Source organism: Zophobas morio, unplaced genomic scaffold, assembly GCF_036711695.1.
Source record: "Zophobas morio isolate AGI-343-1 ecotype UQ-CSIRO unplaced genomic scaffold, CSIRO_AGI_Zmor_V1 ptg000007l, whole genome shotgun sequence".
NCBI classification, from domain to species: Eukaryota; Metazoa; Arthropoda; class Insecta; order Coleoptera; family Tenebrionidae; genus Zophobas; species Zophobas morio.
Window position 1 is genome coordinate 3,606,908 of NW_026972112.1, and position 21,784 is coordinate 3,628,691.

Consider the following 21,784-nt stretch of genomic DNA (forward strand, 5'->3'; position numbering starts at 1 on the left):
GGACACCGTCATCCTAACCTCTTCGCCCTGACTTCGGTTACTTTTTTCTAAAATCAAACAACACAAAACCCTTTAGTCCACCTCTCACCTTTTTCTCCTCAAAAACTAAAAAAATCCAATTTACGCATTAAAAATTCCTCTTAATTTCACTCAGTCACGTGCGTCGGCCACGTGGTCCCACCATGACATTTCCATTTCCCCTGACAGTTCACCAGCAGGCATCTGTCAAACCCTCTTACGTCAAGCAAACCCGTGAATCGCAGTCTGTGACTCTCTCAGTTCAAAATAGAATTTCTCGAAGCATGTGTTAAACAGCGAACGATGCAAGAACCTCGCGAGCACCTGAAAAATCGCGTTTACTATGCCGCCAAGGACGGCATGTCCATAGCCCTGTACGCCCTCCTGGTGGGCGCCAAGAAGCAAGAAGTCGAAGACATCCTCAACGAGGTGAGTCCCTTTGTTCGCGGCCGTTGGCACCGCCCGCATGGAAACCGGATAAATTTAACCTTTTGCAGAAGTTCGCCGAAGACGACGGCCAGGAGTGCACCCCCTTGATCGTGGCGGCGCGCCAGGGCCACGACAAGGTGATGAGGATGCTGCTGGCCAAGTTCAGGCCGGACCTGGAGAAGGAAGGGACGGTCAAGTTCGACGGATATGTCATCGAGGGGGCGAGCGCGCTGTGGTGTGCGGCGTGTGCAGGTATTTGCTAAGGGGGCTAAGGACGGTTGCACAACGGGCTAGAAATAGCGGTGGTAAATCTTGATGTTGTGATTGATAAAATTCGGCGCCAGTGAGGTTGTTTATGAAATCATTCGTCATTTCAAGGATGTGGGGTTTTGAAGGGATGGGTTTGTACTAATAAAGCAGAATGCGCACTAAAAACGGGTCATTTTTTAGTGAATAGGAAAGTGTTTGGCATGAATGGATTATAAACATGACCATAAAATTATGTGTTAATCATACATTAAATGTTTTATGCACACATTAAAACAAGGTGATTTGCTAAAAAAAAAACAGACAAAAATGTATATCCCTACAAGAGTGATATTTATTTATTTGTTTTCATTTTGCCGGTGACTAGCTATAATTTTAATTTAATACTGGTTTATTTATGAAGGAAACTTGTTGGTTTAACTACTTCCCCAACGCTGTTTAATGTTAATATTATGTCTGTTTAAAGTACGATGTATCAGGCTTTATTAACTTAATCAACCTCACGAAGTTTACATTATTTGAAAAAAATATACACTGTTAGTTCTTAAAATACAACCGAAACTGTTAAAGTTGCGAAAAATTTTGAAACCCACCAGTTTTATTTTTTCCAACTTCACTAATTTCATATACAAGTTCAGGGTTTATGCGTTGGTGAAGGTTTTTAAAACTATGAAGGTTTTCTTTACAACAGACGAAATTCAGCAAATGCAGCTTTCTTTGTTGTTTTGATGTGATGGAAGAAGATGGACTGCGCCATTTGGCACGGAGCTCGGAAAAAACTTGTTTGTATACCGAGTTTTTAGAATCTATAGTCATCGTCTTGAAATTCCAAAAAACCTAACCATTTTGTATGTTTGTTATCCCCTCCAAAAAGGGTATGACGTCATCTCAAAATTGATTAATACGCAGTTAAAATTTGTCAGAAAGAAATATAAAAGAAAAAAGAGAAACGAACAATTTTGTGAAAGAAGTTTTCTTCCAGTTGCTATTCACATTCTTTCATAACTTAGTTGTTTCATTTTTTATTGAAATGTGCCTTCAGTTTTAATTTTTGTGCAAGTGTGTGTCATTTCCGACGAAACTAGACATGGTAAAATTTTCAGGCCATCTCAACGTGGTTAAAACCCTCGTGAAAGCCGGCGCCGACGTTAACCACCCTACTAAGTCAAATTCCACTCCACTAAGGGCAGCATGTTTCGACGGTCGCCTGGACATCGTCAAGTACCTGACATATCATCGCGCCGATATTAATATAGCTAATAAATACAACAACACTTGTCTTATGATAGCAGCTTACAAGGGACATTTAGATGTCGTAAGTGTTTCCTCCCTCAGATAATTGTAATAGTACTGTTGCTAGGAAAGGCGACATGCAATTTGTGTTGGGTACTAAATTTGCTAACGAACTTTGCTTTTTTAACAATTTATGTTAAGCGTATCGTTTCGTAATTCAAGGATAATAAACTTCTCTCTCAAAATAGTTTTCGATTCATAACAGTGCTATTAACAATAATAATAACAAAAGTGAGGTTAAGGGCACAACAAGTTTTTTGCGTCTAAAGCGACATTTCTCTTCGTGCTGATATTTTTCTACTCCTAGGTAAGTTTCCTCCTCGAAAACGGCGCCAACCCCAACGAGAAAGCCCTCTGCGGCGCAACGGCCCTCCATTTTGCCGCCGAGTGCGGCCATCTTCCCGTGGTCAGAGAATTACTCAAATACGGCGCAACCTTCTCGACGAACGACTCCGGGATGACGCCCATCAAAGCCGCCGCCGAGAGGACGCGGGCCGAGGTGGTGGAGTTCCTCGTCGAGCGGCCCGAGATCAGCAAAGAGGACCAAATCGAAGCTCTCGAATTACTAGGCGCGTCGTACGCCAATGACAAAGAAAACTATGACGTCGTCATGGCTTACAAATACCTACACAGATCTATGAAGTTGAGGTGAGTCCGAGTTTTAAACAAAGAACTCCCCTCCCACGTGCGCAATAAAATTTATGGAATAAACACAGAGTCGCCGATTGGTATTTTTAGAGAGCAAGGTGAATGTTAGCATTTTTGAAGAAATCGAGCGTTTTGCGTTTAATGGAATACTAAAAATAGGTTTTTTGTACGACTATAATTAGGTGGCGTTTTTGGCAGTGGCGTAGCGGGCGGTAAAGAGGGTGGAGGGATTTGCTGAACCAGGAAGTTGACAGAAATAGGCGCGAGGAGAGTGATGGACGCGATGACAAGGCGCTTTTGAGGAGCGTGAGATATGGGGAGAGTTCACAGGTTTTTGATTATTTAAGCGACAGATTTTTTTTGGCACAATTATAAAATCGTAATTTTTTGTATAAGTAGGTTCAACGGGTTAGTTGATATTTTATTTCGTCGTTTACGACTTCATTTTTGGGTCATGGGGTCATGTTTTTGTTTGAAAATTTCAAAATGCTACGCCACTGTTTCAGAGTCGGTTTCGCAATGTACTTTAAACAAATGGGAACACTCTCCACGTGTATACTTCATTAAAACACATCATTGTGTAATAAATCGAACAAGTGCAATTGACGCACTGCCAAATCTTTTTCAATCAGATTTAAAATACTTAAGGCGTCCAAGACTGACCGAGATTCAGAAAAATGTCTATACATCTCTGGAACGAATACAACAGAAGCTACTTTCATATTCTGGGAACGTTCGGCTTGCACCTACATAAAATTTTATTGCATTAATCAGTAATAAATGCGAGAAATTCAGAAGTAAACAAGTTTTTTAAGGACGCATGAATGTGGAATGTAGTGCAACACTCGCTCGGTATTTTTGTGGATTCACATATGGCTTAAAAAAAGTAGAACGGAAAGTTCCTAAAAATATGCAACCAATTATACATGTAATTATAATAAATAACGTGGGAGAGCGATACAAAACGATCAAAGGCGGCCATGGACCTTTGACGTTTGTCTTCGATTTGACGTAGTTGACAGTGACATTTAATTTAAATCAAATAACTCCGTCCCCCAGGTACAGCGAGCCCGACACCCCCGTCAAAAAGAAACTCATCACCCCCATCCCCGCCTACGAGCACTGGGTCGAATCTCAAACCGTCTTCGAGCTCGAATCCATCCAGCACAACCACAACGCCATCCACATGGAGGCCCTCACCATCCGCGAGCGCATCCTGGGGACCCAGAACCCCGAGGTGCCGCACCCCGTCATCTACCGCGGCGCCGTCTTCGCCGACAACGCGCGCTTCGAGCGCTGCCTGGAGCTGTGGCTGCACGCGCTCCGGCTGCGACAACGAAACCACATCTCCGTCGTCAAGGACCTGCTCAGGTTCGCGCAGGTCTTCTCGCAGATGCTCCACGTCAACGTGAAGGTCACGTACGAGCACGTGGTGCAGGTGTTGTCGGCGGCGATCACGGAGCTGGAGCGCAACAAGCACAAACTGGACAAGCCGGGCCCGAAGGACGACCCGGAGACTGTGATGGTAAGATACGAGGCGGCGAAATTGGCGCGTGGTAAAGTCGAGGCTTTCAGGAAGAGTTGGAAAGCAATCTGACGACGACGTTGTACCTGTTGACGATTCTGACCAAGCTGGTGAAGCATTGTTCGGAGGAGGAGAAGTTCAACGTGAACAGGATGGTGTTCACGTTGAACCAGCTGCAGGTCACGCTGAGGGACGGACAGACGCTGTTGCACCTGGCGTGCAACGCGGAGACGCCGGTGGACGACTTCCACACGAACGACGTGTGCAAGTGAGTAGGTGGTTTAGGGTTGTGACGTCATGCAACAAAAACGAGTTCGTTAAAGCATAAGGAAAAAACTTGATTCACTACAACTCGTCGCCTGAGAACTTGTTTGATTTACAGACCAGAGCGCGCTCAGGCCAATGTCGACTCAAAGCGTTCAGAAGCGATTTGGTTAGTTTAGACTATAATTTCTGCGGGAAATCGTTATTTGGTCGGTTTTTATAACGACTAAGTGAATATTTTTGGTACATATTTAGATGATTTTACATATTTTGTTTAACTAAGAATTATTTTATTTGTGTTTTGTACTAGCAAAACGCCTTAAACTAAGAATATTGTTGAAATCGTAATAATCCAATGGATTTTTTTCGGGAAAACGTTTTGGAAACACTGTGTTCTATTTTGTATGATTTTTTTTTAATGTTTTTAGTGACAATTTTTGTGGTTGTTTTCGATACACGGTATGATATTAACAGTTAGAAAAAAAAAAAAATTAATTAAAATAATCGAAAATTCGAAATATCGAAACCTTAAAAAATCGAAATATCGAAGAACTGAAAATCGAAAAAATGTAAAATTTAAAAATCGAATAACGAAAAATCGAGAAATCGAAACTCCCAAATTTAAAAAATCGGATAACTGAAAAACCGAATCATCGAAAAACTGAGAAATCGAAAAATCAAAAGATCAAGAAATCGTGGAGTCGAAAAGTCGAACAATTGAGAAACCGAAATACGTCAAAATCGAAAAATCGAAAAGTTAAAAATTGAACAATTTATAAATTGAGAAATTGACAATCAAAATGTCGAAAAATCCAAATCTCGATAAATCGGGAAATCAAAAAACTTAAAAATCCAAAGAACGAGAAATCGAAAAGTGATGAAGTCGAAAAATCGAAAAAAAAGTCAAAAGTTGAAAAATTGGAAAAGCGGAAAAATCAAAAAACGAATAAATGGAAAACTGGAAAAACTGAGAAAGCGAAATAGGCCAAAATAAAAACTTCAAACATGATAAATCGAAAACCTGAACAATCAAATCTCGATAAATCGGCAATGAAAAATTCAAAAACAGAACATCTAAAACCAGGAAGTCGAAAAATAGAAAGATTAATAAGAAATATTGAAAAATTAAAATATCAAAAGATTGAAAAATCTAAACTTTAAAAATCCAAAAATTGAAAAATCGAAAAAGTAAAAGGTTGACACCGAAAAACCCAGAAGTCAAAAATGAAAAGCCGAAGAATTGAAATATTGAAAAAGCCTAAAACTGAAATATCTAATAACTGAAAAATCGAAAAATCAAAAAAGTGAAGTCGAAAAATAGAAATCTTAAAAAATCAAAAACCTGAAAAATCAAAAAATTAAAGAAAGAAGAACAGGAAAAATCGAATCACTCGAAGGTCAAGAAATGGGAAAATCAAAACATCGATTAATTGAAAAATCGAAAAATTGAGAGTTTATATAAGTCAAATTTGAAAAATTAAAAAATCGAAAATTTGACAAAATGACAATCGAAAAACAGACAATCTAAAACCGGGAAGTCGAAAAATCAAAATATTAAGAAATCGAAACATGAAAAATTCGAAAAAGTAAAAAATCGACACATCGAAAACTCCAGAAGCCAAAAATCGAAAGTCGAAGAATCAAAATATTGAAAAATCCCAGAACGGAAATATCGAAAAACTGAAAAATGGAAAACCTGAAAAATCCAAAAACTGAGAGCCTAAAAAGTCGAAAAATTGAGCAATAGAAAAATCCAAAAAGTGAAGTCGAAAAATTGAAACCTTAAAAAATTAAAAAATAAAAAACCTGAAAAATCGAAAAATTAAAGAATTGAAGAACAGGAATATCGAAACCCTCGAAAGTCAAGAAATGGGAAAATCAAAACATCGATTAATTGAAAAATCGAAAAATTGACAGTTCATAAATGTCAAATTTGAAAAATTAAAAAATCGAAAATTTGAAAAAACGACAATTGAAAAACAGAAAATCTAAAACCGGGAAGTTGAAAAATCGATTGATTAAGAAATCAAAACATTTGAAAAATTCGAAAACTTGAAAAATTGAAATATCGAAGAACTGAAATGAAAAATCGAGAACTCGAAAAATCTGAAATTTTAAAAATTAAATAATCCAAAATTTAAAAATCGAAAAAGTAAAAAATCGACACATCGAAAATTCCAGCAGTCAAAAATCGAAAAGTCGAAGAATCGAAATATTGAAAAATCCCAAAACTGAAATATCAAAAAACTGAAAAATGAAAAAAATTAAAAATGGAAAACTAACTCGGGAAATCAAAACATTGAAAAATCGACAAATTTAAAACGACAATTGAAAACAGAAAATCTAAAACCGGGAAGTCGAAAAATCGGAAAATAAAGCAATCGAAAAAGTAAAAAAATCGACACATCGAAAACTCCAGAAGCCAAAAATCGAAAAGTCGGAGAATCAAAATGTTGAAAAATCCCAAAACTGACATATCGAAAAGCTGAAAAATGAAAGAAAAACTGAAAAATGGAAAACCTGAAAAATCCGGAAACTGAAATATCCAAAAACTGAGAATCTAAAAAGTCGAAAAATTGAATAATAGAAAAATCCAAAAAGTGAAGTCGAAAAATTGAAACTTTAAAAAACTAAAAAATGAAAAATCGAAAAATTAAAAAATTGAAGAACAGGAATATCGAAACCCTCGAAAGTCAAGAAATAGGAAAATCAAAACATCGATTAATTGAAAAATCGAAAAATTGACAGTTTATGTCAAATTTGAAAAATTGAAAAATCGAAAATTTGAAAAAACGACAATTGAAAAACAGAAAATCTAAAACCTGGAAGTTGAAAAATCGAAAAATTGAAAAATCGAAAAAGTAAAAAAATCGACACATCGAAAACTCCAGAAGCCAAAAATCGAAAAGTCGAAGAATCAGAATATTGAAAAATCCCAAAACTGAAATATCGAAAAACTGAAAAATGAAAGAAAAACTGAAAAATCCAAAAACTGAGAACCTAAAAAGTCGAAAAATTGAGCAATAGAAAAATCCAAAAAGTGAAATTGAAAAATGGAAACCTTAAACAAATAAAAAAATAAAAAATCGAAAAATTAAAGAATTGAAGAACAGGAACATGGAAACCCTCGAAAGTCAAGAAATGGGAAAATCAAAACATCGATTAATTGATAAATCGAAAAATTCACAATTTATAAATGTCAAATTTGAAAAATTGAAAATTTGAAAAAACGACAATTGAAAAACAGAAAATCTAAAACCGGGAAGTTGAAAAATCGATTGATTAAGAAATCAAAACATTTGAAAAATTGGAAAACTTGAAAAACTGAAATATCGAAGAACTGAAATGAAAAATCGAAAAATCGAAAAATCTAAAATTTTAAATATTGAAAAATTAAAATATCAAAAAACTGAAAAATGTAAAATTTAAAAATCGAAAAATCGAAAATTTTAAATATTGAAAAATTAAAATACCAGAAAATTGAGAAATCTAAAATTTAAAAATCGAAAAAGGTAAAAAGTCGACACATGAAAAATCCAGCAGTCAAAAATCGAAAAGTCGAAGAATCGAAGTATTAAAAAATCCCAAAACTGAAATATCGAGAAACTGAAAAATGAAAGAAAAACTAAAAATGAAAAACTAAATCGGGAAATCAAAACATTGAAAAATGGAAAAATTTAAAACGATAATTTAAAACAGAAAATCTAAAACCCGAAAGTCGAAAAATCGAAAGATAAAGCAATCGAAAAATTGAAAAATCGAAAAAGTAAAAAAATCGACACATCGAAAACTCCAGAAGCCAAAAATCGAAAAGTCGAAGAATCAAAATATTGAAAAATCCCAAAACTGAAATATCGAAAAACTGAAAAAATGAAAGAAAAACTGAAAAATGGAAAACCTGAAAAATCCGAAAACTGAGAACCTAAAAAGTCGAAAAATTGAGCAATAGAAAAATCCAAAAAGTGAAGTCGAAAAATTGAAACTTTAAAAAAATTAAAAAATAAAAAATCAAAAACCTGAAAAATCGAAAAATTTAAGAATTAAAGAACAGGAATATCAAAACCCTCGAAAGTCAAGAAATGGGAAAATCAAAACATCGATTAATTGAAAAATCGAAAAATTGACAATTTATAAATGTCAAATTTGAAAAATTAAAAAGTCGAAAATTTGACAAAACGACAATTGAAAAACAGAAAATCTAAAACCGGGAAGTTGAAAAATCGATTGATTAAGAAATCAAAACATTTGAAAAATTCGAAAACTTGAAAAACTGAAATATCGAAGAACTGAAATGAAAAATCGAGAAATCGAAAAATCTAAAATTTTAAATATTGAAAAATTAAAATCCCAAAAAATTGAGAAATCTACAATTTAAAAATCGAAAAAGTAAAAAGTCGACACATCGAAAAATCCAGAAGTCAAAAATAGAAAAGTCGAAGAACAGAAATATTGAAAAATCCCAAAACTGAAATATCGAAAAACTGAAAAATCCCAAAACTGAAATCTCCAAAAACTGAGAATCTAAAGAATCGAAACATTGAGAAATCGAAAAATCGAAAATTTTAAATATTGAAAAATTAAAATATCAAAAACTGAAAAATCTAAAATTTAAAAATGGAAAAATTGAAAAAACGACAATTGAAAACAGAAAATCTAAAACCCGAAAGTCGAAAAATCGAAAGATAAAGCAATCGAAAAATTGAAAAATCGAAAAAGTAAAAAAATCAACACATCGAAAACTCCAGAAGCCAAAAATCGAAAAGTCGAAGAATCAAAATACTGAAAAATCCCAAAACTGAAATATCGAAAAACTGAAAAATTAAACAAAAACTGAAAAATCCGAAAACTGAAATATCCAAAAACTGAGAACCTAAAAAGTCGAAAAATTGAGCAATAGAAAAATCCAAAAAGTGAAGTCGAAAAATTGAAACTTTAAAAAAATTAAAAAATAAAAAATCAAAAACCTGAAAAATCGAAAAATTTAAGAATTAAAGAACAGGAATATCGAAACCCTCGAAAGTCAAGAAATGGGAAAATCAAAACATCGATTAATTGAAAAATCGAAAAATTGACAGTTTATAAATGTCAAATTTGAAAAATTGAAAAGTCGAAAATTTGACAAAACGACAATTGAAAAATAGAAAATCTAAAACCGGGAAGTTGAAAAATCGATTGATTAAGAAATCAAAACTTGATTTCTTAATCAATCGATTTAAATAATAAATAAATTTGAAAAACTCGAAAACTTGAAAAACTCGAAAACTTGAAAAACTGAAATGAAAAATCGAGAAATCGAAAAATCTAAAATTTTAAATATTGAAAAATTAAAATATCAAAAAACTGAAAAATCTAAAATTTAAAGATCGAAAAATTGAAAAAACGACAATTGAAAAACAGAGAATCTAAAACCGGCAAGTTGAAAAATCGATTGATTAAGAAATCAAACTTGATTTCTTAATCAATCGATTTATAAATAATAAATAAATTTGAAAAACTCGAAAACTTGAAAAACTGAAGTGAAAAATCGAAAAATCTAAAATTTTAAATATTGAAAAATTAAAATATCAAAAAACTGAAAAATCTAAAATTTAAAGATCGAAAAATTGAAAAACAGACAATCTAAAACCGGGAAGTCGAAAAATCGAAAGATAAAGCAATCGAAACATTTGAAAAATTGAAATATGGAAGAGCTGAAATGAAAAATCGAGAAATTGAAAAATCTAAAATTTTAAATATTGAAAAATTAAAATACCAAAAATTGAGAAATCTAAAATTTAAAAACCGAAAAAGTAAAAAGTCGACAAATCGAAAAATCCAGAAGTCAAAAATGGAAAAGTCGAAGAATAGAAATATTGAAAAACCCCAAAACTGAAATATCCGAACAATCAATTAATTGAAAAATCGTAAAATTGAAGAGTAAAGCTGAAAACCGAGAAATTGAAAAATTGAGAAATTGTAAAATCCAAAAATTGAAAAACAAATAGGAGTAAACTGAAGTCCCCAAACTAAAATTTCGAAAAACTGAGCATTCGAAAGTTGAAACAGCAGAAATTACGGTCGAAACCGGTTAGGATGTGTATCAGATCACGGATCATGGCTTATAAATCAAATCGTTTCCGAACGCTTAGAGTCGACATTGGCCTGAGTGCGCTCTGGTCTGTAGATCAAACAAGTTCTCAGACGACGAGCTGTAATTCATGTGACCTGAATTAAAGTGAACGAAACAGTAAGCAAAGTCAATTTGTCGAAAGTAAAACGCGTCGTTAAAAATATTATGACATTTTTTCTAGTTAATTTTATTCCTAGTTTGTACAAAACACTGTTCTCTATGTTCTCTGGTTAAAGTAACGATAATAATGTTTTAACAGATTTCCGTGCGCCGAGACGACCCGGCTGCTCATCAAGTGCGGCGCCGACGTCAACGCCATGGACTACGACCGCAACACGCCGCTGCACGTCATCGTGAATTACCACAAACCCATCTCGGACTTCCTCACCCTGCACTCGATCATCACGGACCTCACCGAGGCCGGCGCCCACCTCGACTGCGTGAACAAGCGCGGCGAGACCCCGCTGGAGTCGTCAGCCACAGGTAGTAAGTGTTCGGAGTCGAGCCACCGCAGGTGTCGCTTGCCCGGTCTGCGACTAACCTTTCTTCCGCAGGCGTGGCGGAGATCATCCTCAAGACGCAGATGAAGCTGAGTCTGAAGTGCATCGCCGCCAACGCCGTCAAGCACCACCGGCTGACGTACCAAGGTCAGGTTCCTGAAGCCCTCGAGTCGTTCATCGAGCTCCACGGTCCCGGGATCGTGAAGAAAGCCTAGTCATTTTAGCCCGGCGTGGAGTTAGGTTAAGCGAGAATTTATTTTTGAAACGTGCCAAATGATGGTGTTATTTTTTGAGACTGCTAAATAGGATTTTTTATGTATGTACAATGTTTGTTGTCGGGGCGAACGCCCCGGTTTTGTTATTTTTGTACAAAGTGCTAATGTTTTTGTTTAGATTTGCTTGTAAGCTAACCTATGTGATGTTACGAATTCGGATTTTGTAAATTGTATGATATTGTAGATATGGTGCATTATCACTAGAGATAAAATATTTATATTTTATTGTATTTTTTCTATTTTTTGAATAAATCGAAGTGTGATATCTGTTTAAGGTGGGTCTGGGGCGCACCAAATTTGCATACCCGTCCCCTCAAAAAAGTTGTGACGTCATCTCAAATAATTCAGCCTTTGATTTTTAAGTTTCTGTTGGTTTATAAAATCGTCTTCAATTTATTTATCCCTTCCAGAAAGTTGATGACGTCATTTAACACATTACTAAATCTGAAATATTTTACTATTTGGACAAAAAAAAAAATGTAAACAAAACTTTACAAGTAAATATAAAATTTATCTTTTAACCAATTACCTTTTTTACTACACTAGCATCACTTTTTGTACTACAAACGTCTGACCGCGTCCACAAAATGGCACGACAATGAACCTTAAAATTACCACACTGGTTCCACTAACTACAAGTTTTGAATAATAAGACCCATAATTATCCACCACTCAGTCTTCTTCAGTAATACAATTTTCAACCATTTCCTTTAAATTTGGGTTCTCCATTGCGGCTGCTATCCTCTCCTTGTCATTAATTTGTTTGTTAACTGAAATAATACGGCACAAATTGCAAAACCTTATTACTTGACGCTATACTTTCATGTTCAGTAGTATGGGCACCAGCTTTAATATAAATATCCAGTTTGATTCGATATGGAATACTTCTCTCCAATTTTATTCTAATGCAGAGCCCTATCAATGTCGCCAAGGAGCAATGGGGCACCGTTGGGTTAAATTCAACCCTGACAACATTAACATCACCCGAAGTCCGTTCCTTAACCTACAACACGAAATTAATTCCTCTTCTTTCACAAAGTAGAAACAGCCACCTCGACACCCTCCTCATACACCACGTTAAGCTCCTCCAAAGTATTAGGCTTCTCCGGGTCCTTTATCGTCCGAATTACGTCTGAAACAACCAATCAATCTAGGCTAACCTCACTTTCCCAATTACCGTAAATCGTGTATTTTAACTCATTGTCGTCCTGGCTCACTTCCTTCACTTCCTTCTTAGGGCTTTCTGTTTGTTTTTTTCGAAAAAATGAAAACATGATTAGGAAAAAATGCAAATAATGCGGGGAATGAATCAGCTGTTCTAACCTTCAATATCAAGATCCGATTCAGGCATTGCGTCCAGGGGGTTGTCTCAAGGGGTGTTCGGGTTCCGAATTTTTAACGTTTCTCGCCCTTCGGACTGTCGTTCGAGACATCTAAGGTCATTTTGTGGCGAACTGAAGCGAGTTGGAATTATCTCGAGTTTATGCACTTGTAGCGATAATTCGGTGTTGAGAGGTTTATCAAGTGCATGGATAAAGCGGGGCTGCTCGGAGGTGTGTTAGTTCCATTTATACACGAAAAGTATAAATAAATGGGTCGATACAACTTTCAAGGTTATGGGTGCGAAAATTGAAATGATTTACAAATTGAGTTTTTTGACGCTCGGGATGTGTTAATTTACATTGAAATAGTTTGGGGCTGAGAGGACTCAAATTGGGGGTTTTTTAACAGACGAGAAATTTCTAGAACAAATTTGAATTTGGCGCTTGTGGTTTAAGTTTGACGACCAATCAAAAATTTGCGCGCCCTTTTAATAATAACTTGCTGTTGACGTTGCAGTTCCCGCAGAAAAAAGTGGAGGATTTAAGTTGATTACTACAAAATTTACCGTCTTAGACATATTTTAAGTTTCTTGTTGCCGAAATAAGTCTACACATATTAAGAAAAAAAGGCAAAATGTAGGTAAAAGGTAAAATATAAGCCCCGCCCACCCGCCCTATCTCAATTCTGATGATTTTTTTTATTCGTCTTCACCCGAGGGGCGGATTTTAATTGTAATTCCTTATTTTCTACGAGAAATTACAATTTTTTTCCCTTTTTTTCCTCTCAATCAGTAAATAATATTGAACTAAGGTTTGTATTTTTTCGGATTCTCATCAAGTTTATTAAAATGTCAAATTTTTTCTGTACGTCTAACGTTATATAGAAAATAGAAAGCTGAGTTCGAGAAATTACCATGTGAAAGATGTTCTTAAGTAATCGTGTTGTACAAAGAAAACTAAGGGCCGGTTTATAGAAAAGCGAATTAAATATTTAATCTTCGATTAATTTAACGGAGGATTAAAAAGAGCCCGTGATTGGTTAAAACGTCAAAAGAACATGTTTTAAAACAAAAAAATGGATCCATTTAATAAAAAAACGATTTAAATAATATTTATTCGTCAAAATCCTAAAATAATGTCATAAATTTGCAACTTCAAAGTTAAATTGTCAAATGTTAAAAAATTTGTTTTTTTTTTTCAAAAATCTGGATGTGTAGGATAAAAACTCAACGGATTCATAAACTACAAGTCCAGGACTTTGTTATTTTATAATATCTATCTAATTTTGAGTGGCATTTTACTATGTACTCGATATTCACAAGATACATCCAAGATTTGACAACAATCGACCCGTAGTTTCGGAAAGTATTTGACGGCAGACAGATAAACAGTCAGCCAAACGGGAACGAGAGACTCACTGTTTCGTATTTTAGGGGTCATTCATGATACATCCAGAAAACATGAAAGTAGCGATTCGTCGGATGGACCCTATTCTTCTTTAGCTTACGGGGGTCAGTTTTTTTTATGAATGTGCACCACGAGATTTCACGTGTAATTCAAATTTTAATAAATATTTTAAGTTTTAAAAATCAAAAATGTGTAATTTAAAAAATCGAAAAAATGAAAAATTTAAAAATCTAAAATTTAAAGACTGAAGCACGAAAAATCGACTTTTTAATTTCTCTGTTACTCGATGTTTCACTGTTTCAGTTATTAGATTTCTCGAATTTTCAGTTCTTCAGTTTTTCGATTTCCCAATTGTCGATTTTTTAAATTTTGAATTTTTCGATTTTTCAATTTTTCGGTTTTTTGATTTTCCAATTTTTAGGATTCTCAATTTTTTGATGTTTTAGTTTTGCGATATTTCGGTTTTTAAATTGTTCAATTTTTCTCGATTTTCCAATTTTTCGGTATTTCGACTTTTCAATTTTTCAATTTTTCACTTTCTCGATTTCTGGATTTTCTACTTTTTAAATTTTGATTTTTCAATTTTTTTAATTTTAGATTTTTCGATTTCTCGATTTTTCGTTTTTTAGTTTTTCAATATTTCTGTGTTAATTTTTCTAATTTTTAAATGTTAGATTTTCACCTTCTCAGTTATTGATTTTTGGACTTTTCAATTTTTCGATTTTAAAAATTTTTGATTTTTCAGTTTTTCTATTCTTAACTTTTTGGATTTTTCTATTGAAATTTTAGTTTCTAATTTTTATTTGGTTCTAAATATTCAAATTTTCAATTTTTACCTTTTGGATTTTTCGACTTTCGGGTATTTCTGTTTTTCGATGTTTCAACATCTCGACGTTTCAGTTTTTCAATTTTTGGATGTTTCGATTTTTTGGGTTCTCGATTTTTCGATTTTTCGGCTTTTCAATTATTACATTTTTCGACTTTTCAGTTCTGCAGTTTTTCGATTTCCCAGTTGTCGATTTTTTAAATTTTGAATTTTTCGATTTTTCAATTTTTCGGTTTTTTGATTTTCCAATTTTTAGGATTCTCAATTTTTTGATGTTTTAGTTTTGCGATATTTCGGTTTTTAAATTGTTCAATTTTTCTCGATTTTCCAATTTTTCGGTATTTCGACTTTTCAATTTTTCAATTTTTCACTTTCTCGATTTCTGGATTTTCTACTTTTTATATTTTGATTTTTCAATTTTTTTAATTTTAGATTTTTCGATTTCTCGATTTTTCGTTTTTTAGTTTTTCAATATTTCTGTGTTAATTTTTCTAATTTTTAAATGTTAGATTTTCACCTTCTCAGTTATTGATTTTTGGACTTTTCAATTTTTCGATTTTAAAAATTTTTGATTTTTCAGTTTTTCTATTCTTAACTTTTTGGATTTTTCTATTGAAATTTTAGTTTCTAATTTTTATTTGGTTCTAAATATTCAATTTTTCAATTTTTACCTTTTGGATTTTTCGACTTTCGGGTATTTCTGTTTTTCGATGTTTCAACATCTCGACGTTTCAGTTTTTCAATTTTTGGATGTTTCGATTTTTTGGGTTCTCGATTTTTCGATTTTTCGGTTTTTCAATTATTACATTTTTCGACTTTTCAGTTCTGCAGTTTTTCGATTTCCCAATTTCCGATTTTTTAAATTTTGAATTTTTCAATTTTTCAATTTTTCGGTTTTTTTGGTTTTCCAATTTTTAGAATTCTCAATTTTTTGATGTTTTAGTTTTGCGATTTTTCAGTTTTTAAATTGATTCGTCAATTGTTCTCGATTTTCCAATTTTTCGATATTTCTACTTTTCGATTTTTAAGTTTTTCGAAGCTTCGGTTTCCTCATCTTTCGATTTTTCTCAGTTTTTGATTTTTGGTTTTTCCAATTTTTCAATTTTTAAAATTTTTGGTTTTTCAGTTTTTCGATTTTTAACTTTTTGGCTTTCTCTATTGAGATTTTTATTTTTTTATTAGTTTTATAAATTTTCATTTTTTCAATTTTTAACTTTTGTACGTTGCCTAGCAACAGACCTCAATTAAAAGTTAATCGCGAATTAACTTTAATTTCGCTTTCTATAAACCGGGTGTAAATGTATAATTCCAAAATCGATATTTCCCTATATAAATTTACTATTTAAAATATGTTTTAGGTTTCTTGTTGTGAAAAGATGACTGCACACATTAAGAAAAAAAAGTCACAATGTAAGATTCGTCAATTGTGACTATTTTTTTATTCGTCGTGCGCCAAGGGGGCGGAGTTTAACTGCAAAATTCTTATTGCTCTACGAGAAATTAAAAACATGCTTTTGAGTATTGCGTTGTTCAGAGAATACTATGTATATTAAGAAAAATAATACCAAAGATTAGGCCCCACGCATACCCGCCCCGATCTGAATATGTAGTAAAGTTTTCATTCGTTGCCAGACCTAGGGGCGGAGCCTAATTGCAAAATCCATATTCCCCTACAAAAATTTACCATTTTAAACGTGTTTTAAGTTTCTAAGAATAAAAAAATCATCACAATTGAGATGGGGTGGGTGGGCGGGGTTTATATTTTGCCTTTTTTTCTTAATATACATAGTATTCTTTGAACAACATGATACTCAAATACATGTTTTTAATTTCTTGTAAAGAAATAAGTATTTTGCAGTTAAGCTTCGCCCTCTTGGTTCACGGCGAATAAAAAAAATCATCACAATACAGAAAGGGCGGGTGGGCGGGCTTACATTTTTTCTTTTTGTTTAAAGATGTGTAGACTTCTTTTCGCAACATGAAACTTAAACCATATTTAAAATGGAAAATTTGTATAAGGAAATATCGATTTTGGATATTATATCACATACTTACAATCCCTATTTCCTTGCAAAAATGTACTATTTTAACCATGTTTTAAGTTTCTTGTTACGAAAAGATGGCTATGTATAATATGAAAACAAAGGCAAAATATGAGCCCCGCCCAACCGCCCTATCTCAATTCTGATGATTTTTTTATTCGTCGTGAACCAGGTGGGCGGAGCTTAACTGCAAAATTCTTATTTTTTGCAAGAAATAAAAAACATGTTTTTGAGTTTTATTTTGTTCAAAGAATACTATGTATATGAAGAAAAACACAAGTCAAAAATTAAGCGCCACCCATATCCATTCTAAGCTCAATTATGTTAAATTTTTCATTCATTGTCAGACCGAAGGGCGGAGCCTAATTGCAAAATCTATACTTTCCTACAAAAATTTACCATTTTAAACGTGTTTTAGGTTTCTATGAATAAAATAAGCACCACATTTGTGATGGAGTGGGTGGGCGGGGTTTGTATTTTGCCTTTTTTTCTTAATGTACATAATATTTTTTGAACAATACGAAACTCAAAAACATGTTTTTAATTTCTTGTAAAGAAGTAAGTATTTTGTTTGAATAAAAGAAATCATCACGACTGAGATAGGGCGGGTGGGCGGGCTTATATTTTGCTTTTTTCTTTTATTATGTGTAGACTTCTTCACAACATGAAAATTAAGATATGTTTAAAATGGAAAATTGGTATAAGGAAATATCGATTTTGCAATTAGACTCCGCCCCATAGTTGCAAAAAAATGTACCATCTTAAGCATGTTTTAAGTATTTTGTTGTGAAAAGATAGCTGTGTATATTAAGAAAAAAACAAGGCAAAAAATAAGCCCCGCCCACCCGCCCTATCTCAATTTTGATGATTTTTTTTATTCGTCTTTAGCGGAGGGGCGGAGCTTAATTGTAAAATCCTTATTTTTCTACGAGAAATTACCATTTTTTTCCCTTTTTTCCTCTCGATCAGTAAATAATCTTAAACTCAAGTTGAACTAAAAAGCATGTTTTTCAGGATCATGTTGTTTAAAGAATACTATGAATATGAGGGTTTCGGTGAACAGGTGATTAATTGGCTTAATATTAGTACACCTCATTATCTCTATCCAAATTTGATTTTCGTGGAAATAGTGCTGTCGACCAGAAAAATGTCCCCCGTACTTCAGGGAATTTTCCTTCAAGTTGGCAGCACTGCACTACCGCAGTTTGACTGCGTCAACGTCAACGTCAACGGCGAACAACAACGTCAGCGGCAAGTTTATAAATCGACCTTAAGGGCAACTAACCTTGCCTCAATTGAGAATAAAGATACCACTGTTGTTCCTGTCGGTTTTTTTCCTTAAGGAAGCATTACACGTGTATCCCGCAAGCTATCAAGATTCTGCCACTGGTGGAAAAATTCAAAACTAAAATTAACAAGTGTCTTTATTATTTCGCCAGTATTGTTATCAATAGTTACAAGTTTAAACTGCTGAGTTTTAAGTCCAGGTTGCAACGTCTCCAACGTAAGTTCGTTATCAGGGTTGACCTGGAGGGCTAAATTCTGATTCTTTGCACTAACAACAGTATCGTTGTTTCGATGCACATACCACAACTGACTTTCTTTGAGTGCATCTTCCTCGGAAGTGATAACCTTATGACCTTTTACTATTCCATTTTCCACATCTAGGGATTTCCTGTAGCAAAATTAACGTTTTGACGTTTAAAAAAAAATGTATATCTATCTTGATACCCGGTTCTCTTGTTAACAAAGCGAATTTTTCCGTCAGGTTGGGTTTTCACCAGCCATGACTGTGATCCAAATTCATCTTCACCTCCTTCTCGTGCTTTGACATATTTCTCGTATCCGTCTAAACGAAAAGTGTCAACGATGGCCAGGCTTTCGATGTACGTGTTAGTTTCGGTTCTAGGTTGTTTGCTAATGGTCGCTATAGGTAGTGTTAGGAGAAAAACAAGTGAGCTAAAATGGTTGAAAGAGTAACAAAAACGACAAAAATGAAAACTGACTTCTTACAATTTTATTATTAATAATGAGAAATAGTGTTGCATTTTAAACTGACTTAACTATTTACTTCATAACAAAACAGTGATAAAAGTTGGAGGTTTCTGAAAAAAAAAGTGGTCAAGGTGTTATCAAAATGGCGACCTTTGCTCATCTCTGATAAAATTCGCCATAAACAAATTGCATTTGTAAGATTTATTTCATTTTTATCTCTCAACCTTGTGATCTTTATTCTGCATCTATACATAATTAACAACACGAGGAACCAAACATGAAGCAATATGGGCAACAAACGCAACTAAATTCGAATTTCTGACTAGGACTACCGTCTTTCTCTGCTGCTAGAACTCTGTGTTCTTCTGCCACATCGATGGCCATTTTTGCACCACTAAAGTTAACTATCGAACCATCCCAGTTAATGTACCAATAGTAACTCTCGCTCTTATATGAACACGATGTGACTAATTCGGTGTCCCTTATGGCTAAGCCGCACCTGCAATAATAGTGACCACAAGACTAAACATACCGTAATTAAATTTACACTTGCCCATTTCTACTGTTAAAAATGTAAAAGGTTCCATCGCAACGGTGCCTCAACTTCCACAGCTGCCCAGCAGTTTGAGTTACATTCCTCAGGTGGACTATTTCTTCGCTAGCATCCAGGACCATGCCGTTATGTGACCACTTTATGGTGACGTAGGGGTCATAGCATGACGCAGAATCAACGTTATCAACGAAAAATGGGCAGAGAAGAATAGCCAAAAATAAAACGGTGGACCTGAAATATAAACATTTTCAAAAAGCACTGACTGAAATTTTCACTAGATACTTACGCCGACATTTTGAAATTGTTGAGCGATTTTTGACAGTTTTGGAAACGCGCAGCTTATGTAAGACGTTATAAATAATTTTATCGCTGTTGTTTAACCAATTTTATTTAGATAATCGGATCGTGATACGTAAAAACCCGAATATGCGGCCTTGCAGACTATTTTTGGACTACATAAATAAATCTAATTTATCATTAGCTGGATTTACTTAGCAAAATTTCGAGATGACGTCAGCAAATTTTTGGTGGGAATAGATCTACAGATTTTTACTTCCCGAGCGTAAGCAAAGGAAGTATTGTAATCGAGTCCGTCGGCCGACTCTCTACTTTTACGTTTTCTCGATCTTTCATGACCCCTAGAAGACGAAGAAATAGGTCTCCCATTTCCGTCTGTCTGTCCGTCTGTCCGTCTGTCCGTCCGTCTGTCCGTCTGTCCGTCTGCCGTCTCGGATTTTTATTAGACAGATAATCTCCGAAAGTACTCGACCGATTGTTGTGAAATTTTGTACTTATATTAAGAATATCATGTAGATGGTAAAACGCTAACTAAAATTTGTCTAATCATCCCCACCACTAATGCGATGACGTCACTTCAAAATTGTACATAGTAAATGGGTTTTCAATTGTATAAAATAACATAGTCCTACATGTAGTTTACAACTCTGAATCGACTTTTCACCCGAAACGTCCAGATTTTTGGAAAAAAAATCAAAATTATAAAACAACATTTTGAAATTTAATTTTTAATCTGCTAACCAGAATGCTTTGAAATGTTGCAGATGTTTTAAGGCTATAAAGAGCATCATAAATCTTTAGGCAAAAAATATTTGCTTATCCCCTCCAAAAACTTGATGACGTCAGCTCAAAAGTTTGTGGAATAAATCATATCTAAAATGTACAAAATATGATGAGTCTGTACTTGTGATCTATCACTGCATTCATATTTTTTGGATTTGCATATACAGGGTGACTCAAAAAAATTAATGAATGCGTAAATATATTTTATTGATTTAATCAGGAACTACAAAACCGAATGCTCTGAAATCTTGCAGATGTTTTAAGGTCATAAAGAGCATAATAAATGTTTAGTCAAAATATATTTGCTTATCCCCTCCAAAAACTTGATGACGTCAGTTCGAAAGTTTGCCGAATAAATCATATCTAAAATGTACAAAATATGATGAGCCTGTACTTGTCATTTATCACTCCATTCATATTTTTTGGATTTGCATATACAGAGTGACTCAAAAAAATTAATGAATGCGTAAATATATTTTATTGATTTAATCAGGAACTACAAAACGGAATGCTCTGACATCTTGCAGATGTTTTACGGTTATAAAGGGCATAATAAATGTTTAGTCAAAATATATTTGCTTATCCCCTCCAAAAACTTGATGACGTCAGCTCGAAAATTTGCCGAATAAATCATATCTAAAATGTACAAAATATGATCAGTCTGTACTTGTGATCTATCACTCCATTCATATTTTTTGGATTTGCATATACAGGGTGATTCAAGAAAATAAATGAAAGCGTAAATTTATTTCACTGATTTACTCAGGAACTACAAAACCGAATGCTTCGAAATCTTGAAGATATTTTAAAATTATCCTAAGCATGGTAAATTTTTGATCAAAACGTATTTGGTCGTCCTCCCTAAAAAATTTATGAGGTCACCACAAAATTTTGCTGAATAAATCCTATCTAAAATGTACAAAATATGGTGAGTCTCTTCTTGTGATTTATCATTCCATTCAAATTTTTTCGATTTGCATATACAGGGTGACTCAAAAAAATTAATGAATGCGTAAATTTATTTTATTGATTTAATCAGGAACTACAAAACCGAATGCTTTGAAATCTTGCAGATGTTTTAAGGTTATAAAGAGCAAAATAAATTTTTAGTCAAAATATATTTGGTTAGCTTCTACAAAAAACTGATGACGTCAGCTCAAAAGTTTGCCGAATAAATCGTATCTAAAATGTACAAAATATGATGAGTCTGTACTTGTGATTTATCATTCCA

General features: G+C 33.8%; 3 protein-coding genes across 4 annotated transcripts; 1 reads left to right on the forward strand and 2 right to left on the reverse strand.

Moving 5' to 3' along the window:
* The first annotated feature begins 116 nt into the window (after positions 1-116).
* Positions 117-11,602, forward strand: LOC135124262 (protein fem-1 homolog B-like). 2 transcript variants are annotated; one of them, XM_064049201.1, is made up of 8 exons: positions 117-447; positions 516-699; positions 1,818-2,029; positions 2,315-2,655; positions 3,715-4,180; positions 4,231-4,448; positions 10,813-11,039; positions 11,108-11,602. In XM_064049201.1, the coding sequence occupies exons 1-8, from the start codon at positions 322-324 to the stop codon at positions 11,266-11,268; spliced, it is 1,935 nt and encodes a 644-aa protein (XP_063905271.1). In that variant the 5' UTR covers positions 117-321; the 3' UTR covers positions 11,269-11,602. The 2 variants fall into 2 exon arrangements, with proteins under 2 accessions (XP_063905271.1, XP_063905272.1); XM_064049202.1 differs by having other exon boundaries at positions 118-447; positions 10,813-11,036.
* Positions 11,603-11,818: 216 nt separating this feature from the next.
* Positions 11,819-13,113, reverse strand: Galla-1 (galla-1). Its single transcript, XM_064049204.1, has 6 exons — positions 13,010-13,113; positions 12,652-12,782; positions 12,506-12,571; positions 12,381-12,460; positions 12,148-12,331; positions 11,819-12,098 (listed from the first exon to the last, which is right to left on the reverse strand). The coding sequence occupies exons 2-6, from the start codon at positions 12,677-12,679 to the stop codon at positions 12,001-12,003; spliced, it is 456 nt and encodes a 151-aa protein (XP_063905274.1). The 5' UTR covers positions 12,680-12,782; positions 13,010-13,113; the 3' UTR covers positions 11,819-12,000.
* A 5,993-nt stretch (positions 13,114-19,106) lies between these two features.
* Positions 19,107-19,862, reverse strand: LOC135124263 (uncharacterized). Its single transcript, XM_064049203.1, has 3 exons — positions 19,760-19,862; positions 19,474-19,704; positions 19,107-19,419 (listed from the first exon to the last, which is right to left on the reverse strand). Exons 1-3 carry the CDS (start codon positions 19,765-19,767, stop codon positions 19,176-19,178), a joined length of 483 nt encoding a protein of 160 aa, XP_063905273.1. The 5' UTR covers positions 19,768-19,862; the 3' UTR covers positions 19,107-19,175.
* Between the last annotated feature and the right edge of the window lie 1,922 nt (positions 19,863-21,784).

Coding starts and splice junctions, on each gene's coding strand:
- LOC135124263 (XM_064049203.1), bottom strand. Junction 19,420..19,473: donor ATTTTTAACAGTAGAAATGG/GCAAGTGTAAAT, acceptor CTATTATTGCAG/GTGCGGCTTAGCCATAAGGG.
- Galla-1 (XM_064049204.1), bottom strand. CDS start 12,679: ATGCCTGAATCGGATCTTGATATTGAAG. Junction 12,572..12,651: donor ATCGGATCTTGATATTGAAG/GTTAGAACAGCT, acceptor AAAAACAAACAG/AAAGCCCTAAGAAGGAAGTG. Junction 12,099..12,147: donor CCATACTACTGAACATGAAA/GTATAGCGTCAA, acceptor GTATTATTTCAG/TTAACAAACAAATTAATGAC.
- LOC135124262 (XM_064049201.1), top strand. CDS start 322: ATGCAAGAACCTCGCGAGCACCTGAAAAATCGCGTTTACTATGCCGCC. Junction 4,181..4,230: donor ACGACCCGGAGACTGTGATG/GTAAGATACGAG, acceptor CGAGGCTTTCAG/GAAGAGTTGGAAAGCAATCT. Junction 4,449..10,812: donor CACACGAACGACGTGTGCAA/GTGAGTAGGTGG, acceptor ATGTTTTAACAG/ATTTCCGTGCGCCGAGACGA.